This window comes from Pelmatolapia mariae, linkage group LG12, assembly GCF_036321145.2.
Source record: "Pelmatolapia mariae isolate MD_Pm_ZW linkage group LG12, Pm_UMD_F_2, whole genome shotgun sequence".
NCBI lineage: Eukaryota > Metazoa > Chordata > Actinopteri > Cichliformes > Cichlidae > Pelmatolapia > Pelmatolapia mariae.
In genome coordinates, this window is record NC_086237.1 from 254,278 (window position 1) to 260,893 (window position 6,616).

General features: G+C 38.8%; 1 protein-coding gene across 1 annotated transcript in view; it reads right to left on the reverse strand.

Annotated features, from left to right (window-relative positions):
* sh2d3cb (SH2 domain containing 3Cb) overlaps positions 1 to 3,830 on the reverse strand; it is a 47,339-nt gene extending 43,509 nt beyond the window's left edge. The window contains exon 1 of the mRNA XM_063489598.1: positions 3,749 to 3,830. Coding sequence (XP_063345668.1) covers positions 3,749 to 3,767 — 19 coding nt within the window. The 5' untranslated portion in view covers positions 3,768 to 3,830. The remainder of the gene's footprint in view (positions 1 to 3,748) is intronic.
* Positions 3,831 to 6,616: the final 2,786 nt, after the last annotated feature.

Genomic DNA, 6,616 nt, shown 5'->3' on the forward strand with positions numbered 1-6,616 from the left:
CCGCAGCCCAAAGACATGCATGTTGTGTTAAATGGTGATTCTGAAATAATCTAAGGTATGAATGAGTTCAGATTCAGTTCAGATAATGGATGGTTTTCATTCATTTTGTCTCCAGCAGACTTAGAGACGGTACACTGGGGTTCGAGTCTATGGTGACTGAGCTTATATAGGTAAGTAAGGATTGTGCCCGATCTAAAAGTGGCCACCTGAGCTCATTTTATTTATATGTTTTTACATATAACCACTAGAGATTGCTTAATTTTAAAAATGCTTCTGCACTGAAAAAATGTTGCATTGCACTCCACTGTTGCAACAGAAAATTGGGATTTCTGGGTTAACACTGTTTATTTCACTGTACCTAAAATTAAAAATAACTTACCATGAAAATAATCAACACAAACAATTTGTCAAATATGAGAATCTGTACTTCAAGTAAAAGGTTTATATTAAATTACAGTCTGAGTACAACTAATAAACTTAGCGGTAACAAAATAGGGTAATTATTAAAGTTGGTTCAAAGTAACATTTCTTTTCAGTGTGTTACGCTAAAGTCACACCAAGAAAAACTGTGGTGGAAGACAGCGGTCTGACTAAAATTACTGTAACTTTGTGCAATGATCAAGTTCCCTACTCGCTTTTGAAATGGTTGCTTCGAAGGACTGCGATCACTCACTTCAGTCTCACTTTGGTGCATCAAAACTGAGTTAGTCTACTCTTATTTTTTAGATTGAAAGTTAGCAATTGCATGAAATCGCTTTGTGAAAATGTGGCAAGTAAGTATGATAAATCAGTGAAGATCACATATCTGTTGCCATCCACATACACAGAAACCTACTTTCATAATCCAACCAGAAGCTCAAAGATCTGAAAAAGAAATTCAGAAATTCCTCCACAAACAGTGACGTAGCTGCTGCAGGATATCATTTAACTGTAACATGACAAAGGCGTTTGCAGCCTTTCTTTATATAGGAATATAACATGAATACAACCAGCCGAATAAAAGGAGAACCTCCGACTGCAAAGACGCAAACTGGGTGCTGAGTCACATTGATTGCCATGCGTAGGCAATCTGTTTGCATTTACAAATAAGAAGGTAGTTATTAGAAAGTCAGTCAGAGAGTGACTGTGTTAGTATGAGTCTGCTAGGACAGGTTGCATGTTGTTTTTAGGAGACCAGACTCAAAAACAAATTTAAGACGCTGCTTTTGTCATTTGGCTGCTCTGATATTCCAATCAGATTAAAAACATAATTTAAAAAACATATAATAAACATTATCTGGTTGCAAATTTAATAAATTGTTTCAAATTCTTTTGGATTTTATTATAAAGCATATTTCAGAAGTCTGCAAGTTGCAGTTGGAGTTTCAATATAAGTGACCTGTTTAAAGTTTCCTTAATCTGGGGCATGAACACAGCTGCAGCCTGTAGTTGCCTAATAAATGATGAATCCCTCTTCAGCTGTTTGTGCCTTTTGGAGCACTGAGGCTTGCTGTGAAGTCCAATCTGTCCTCACTAGTTATCTGTAGCCAGTGCAACCATCCTTTCTATGGAAGCAGCTTGCCAACCAGGCCAGTGAGCTTCAGCTGATAGCTTTACCTTTGCATGTAACAGTTACAACGGGCTTTGGAAAAATAAGATGGCAACAGCAATTTACCAACAGTCAAACATATGAAAAAGTTCTGCAAGCGACAGACAAAAAAGCAAAGAAAGTGAACTGAACACAAGTGAACATCAAAAATGGCAGAACTGTTAAAGACAGCAACAGAATTTAGGCAGCTAAAAGAATAAAAAAATAAACAGAAGACCGCAGCAGAGGGGGAGGTGTTTGAACTATCGATTACAGTAAAATGTGCAGCACCAGCCGCAGTGATAAGAGTAAGCAGAAGTGGCAAGGAAGCAGTAAAAATATTTTTGTGTCAGGAAGTCTGACTGAGATCAAGATCTGCTTTGCAAAAACAACACTGATAAGTACTTTAATACACAAATTCTCACCCGATTGCATTTAGTGAAAAACAGCCGTCACACACAAATTAAACATGGAGACTGTTTTTATATCCGCTGTCCAGTTTCTGCAACTTCCATTGCAGATACACAGTCACTGGACTTTTCTACAACACAGTTTAGAACATTTAATGGTAATTTATCACCTGTGTGTAAAACGTTTTTAAAAATGAATGTCTTCAAATGGCTTATTAGGCTTACTTCCTACTTCTAAGCTGGACTACTGTAATTATTATCAGGATGTCATAAAAACCCTCAAAGTTGCTCCAGAATGCTGCAGCAAGAGTTCTGACAGGGACTAGAAAGAGAGCATATTTCTCATGTATTCTCATCAATCCAGAATTGAAGTTAAAATCCTGCTCCTCACATACAAGATTGTGAATAGTCAGGCTCCATCTTATCTCAAAGACCTCATCGTATCATATCACCCTATTAGAGCACTTCGCTCTCAGACTGCAGGTTTACTTGTGGTCCATACGATATTTGAAAATAGAATGGGAGGGAGAGCCTTCAGTTTTCAGGCCTCTTCTGTAGAACCAGCTCCCAGCTTGGATTCAGGAGACAGACACATCTCTACTTTTATGATCAGACTTTCTTTTGTGCTAAAGCATACAGTTTACTGCTGGATCAGGTGAACCTGAATCCTCCCTTAGTTATGCTGCAATAATTCTAGGCTGCTGGGGGATTTCCATAATGCATTTCTTTTTCACTGACTATGTGTTAATAGACCTCTCTGCATTTAATTGTTACTTGTTATTAATCTCTGACTCTCTTCCACAGCATGTCTTTTGCCCTGTCTTCCTCCTCTCACCCCAACTGGTAGCGGCAGATGGCCCCGCCCCTCCCTGAGCCTGGTTCTGCTGGAGGCTTCTTCCTGTTAAAAGGGAGTTTTTCCTTCCCACTGTCGCCAAAGGTCTTGCTCATAATGTTGCTGGGTAGTTCTCTGTTTTATCATATGGTCCTCATCTTACCATGCAAACCACATTGAAGCAACTGTTGTTGTGATTTGGAGTTATATAAATAAAGTTGAACTGAATTGAACTGAGATCCCCCCATGACCCTGATAAGGATAAGCGGAAGAGAATGGACAGATGGATGATCAAGATCCCAAATATCTATTTACAACATGTCACATGAAATTTGTAGATTCATCTCAGAAAAAGCTGCATGCCCGACAGAGAGACGCGGGCCAGTTTGATGCCACAACTTTTGTACTATTACTTAGAAGGATTACGCCTTTAACTTACAGTTACATCCTAAATTTAAACTTCCTTGTTAGTAGATCTGCAATGTTGTAAGATGACTGATAAGTCATCCAACAAAAATGTTGGAAAATGACTGTTTCAATCCTGAAACTGAAGTTTTAAGCCTTGTATAGAACAGAAGCACAACTTTAATTCATGTCATGCCCAACCAGTTTTATCTTGTGACCTTTGGACGATCTAAACTTTAGAAAAAAATATTACTGGATTTCAGAGCAAAGGTTTTTTTTTTTTTTACTGTGAATGCTTTGTGTGAATTCTGCTGTCACTACCTTTTCTTTTTAGTATTTTACACCAAAATGTAAAACTTTAAACAGTTTTTAAAATCAGCCTAAAATCAGAAAGTTCAGTCCACCATCAGGTGTTTCTCTCACTGACGGATTTGATTTACCTTCGCTGGATCCTTTAGAGCGACAGATGACAAGTACTGTGATTATATATATCTTTTCAAATAATTCCCTGTCAGACAATAAAACATAACTTACTCAGTTTCCGTTTGCTCATGGCTCACTGGTGGAGTGTGTGGGTTTCCTAATAACATGTAAAGCACTCTTTAAAAGTGTCCTCCACGTCTTTCCAGCACCATGCTCTTTACTCAACAGAATGAATCTACTTCCTGTCTTGTGAACGCAGCGGAAGCTGGGGGTAAAATTTCAAGTTTGCGCTGTGTTGTCTTGTAGCAATCAGATGACAAATCATATCGTCACTTTACACTGGAAGTGTGAGGTGCAACAGCAAATTACTGTTTTCTCACTAAGTCACTACCCAACCAACAAACCAACAAACAGGAAATCTCACTGTGGTTCCTAGAACAAAATTATATATTTTTACTTTAAATATAATTTATATGAATAAATTCAGACACTAGCAGGTACACAACGGTAGCTGGAAACTCTTTTTTTGGCATCTCTATAATCTATACACAAGAAACATTAGCAGCAGTTATAAATTTAAAGATATATTCAAGACATGGGGACTAAATACAAATAAATCATCTCTTGTCTGTTGTTGCCTTTTAGCAAACTATATAATGTTTGATTATGTATGTATGCCATAATCAAACATGTGTATGTTTACAGTATCCATCGGTATCTAGTGTGTGTGTGTTTTAATATACTTATTTTTATTTTATTGCTTTTCTTCTTTCATCACATCTGCATCATAAGCTTTATCCATACAGTCAGATTTTTGATCAAAAGTAGAAAAAAAGAGACGCTGATGATCAATAAAATAATGTATCCTTTAAGTAACGCAGTCCTGTTGGCTCGGCAGAGAGTTTGGCATGTTTCTGCTGTACACCATATCAAGTCAAAGCCTAAAAAGTCTAATTGAAACCAATTTTTAAAAAGTCTTTTTAAAGCAAACACTGCCATTTAAATAGTTTCACTTCCTGTTTCAGTTCTTAAAATCACTGGGTGGCGTCCAAACTCCCCTGAAACGCCCTGCATGTTAAACATTTCTAAAAGGAGTGATTCAAAATCCTTTTCTGGCATGACCCAACTGCAGAAGGCAAAAGAAAAAAAATCTTATCCCCATTTTTTAAATATTTTTCATGTTAACCTTTTTTTTGGGTGGGGGGGGGGTTCCTACAAACTTTGTCATTCGTGGTTCTGTGCCCCACTATGGGGCCCGTGCTGCAGTTTGAGAGCCAATGTGACAGAATTAAAGAAAAAAAAACACATGGAGCTTAAGAAAAATATCCATCTATTCACTTCCGCTTATCCTTTCCAGGGTCGCGGGGGGCAGGGTGAGAGGCGGGGTACACCCTGGACAGGTCGCCAGTCTGTCACAGAGCTAACACATAGACACAGACAATCATTCGCACTTACATTCACACCTATGGGCAATTTAGAGTTAGAGAATTAACCTATCCCCACTAACTGCATGTCTTAGGACTGTGGGAGGAAGCCGGAGTACCCGGAGAGAACCCACGCAAACATGGGGAGGACATGCAAACAGAAAAACCCCAGCCTGATGGTGGAATTGGATTTTTAAGGTAAATTATAAATATATATATATATACATAGCTGGACTGGCCATCGGGCATACCGGGCATTTGCCCGGTGGACCGTTGGTGATTTTTCGTTTTTATGGGCCGATGGTTTTTTTTTTTTGTTTGTTTGTTTTCGTTTTTTTCGTTTTTTTCCCGTAACGGTATAAACACTGAAAGGTGGTGGATTGGCCAGATGCTGGGAGATGTGTAAAAATAACTCAATTGTTTGGTGGTGGCTATTGCGGAGCTTCCACAGATTCAGTAACATTAGCACAAGTGGTGGAGGCCAGCAGGTGCAACACGCTGGCAGGTGGATGACGGAAAGGCAGGAGCAGAGACCCGAGGCGGTGAACTGAACTTCAGGTAAGAAGTTATGACCTGCAGTCTATCTGGGTCAGATATAAACCAAGTTTAGTTTATTTTCGTTATGCTGACTTTTTACAGTCAGTTACAATAACTCGTACTGCGTACTAGCTAGCATGACGGAGTTTATATACTGCTGGTCGGGTGCTATGATATTATTGATGTTGAACTTGTTTTATCTTATTTTATTTATAATTAGTAATTATATAATATAATATATAATTATATTTAGTTATTAGAGTTTCCAACCGTCCCGTAAAAAACGGAATCTTCTCGTATTCAGAGTATTACGCGTTTCGTATTGAGGTGAAAAGGAACACAGTTTGTCTCGGACTTCAGCTAGGATGGAAAAAGACACGAAGGTGGAGTTATTCTGTATTTGCTGCACAGCTGCCTCTTCTCCTCTCATTCTCTCCCCTCCCTCTCCTGTTGCTACTTCAATCATTAACCTGATCAGTGATCAGCTGATTGGCTTTTCTCTCTTGTTTGTTTATCGCCCACTTTGCGCCAGAAAGAGGAAACCGCCGAATGTCGCACTAAACAACAGCAGCACGTTTAAGCTTGATCAGCTGTTGTTAGAATTTATTTAATATTAATTTCTAGTATCAGCTGATGTTTGCTGGAGCCACAGCTGTAAAGCTGCGGGTCGTGATATCGGTTTGGATATGTGGTGAGAGGGAAACATGCAGATGAAACCAGGAGATGTCCTTACTGAATCATCAGAGCTGAACAGGTGATGGAGAAACAGGTTTACCTTTTAGGTGACTTGAATGAGTTGAAGGGAAGTTATGAACTGTTTCTGAGAGACAAATAACACCAGGATCCTTTTCTACGTAGCTGACAGCTGGTAACTGTGCAGGGGCGGGTCTAGCAAAGTTTTGCCAGGGGGGCAGGTAGGGCATTAACAGGGAAAGGGAGGCACAAAGAAATACTTTTCTTTCTTATTCTCATTTAAAATGTCTAGCTTTTAACAAATAATTATCTGAATCTTACAACA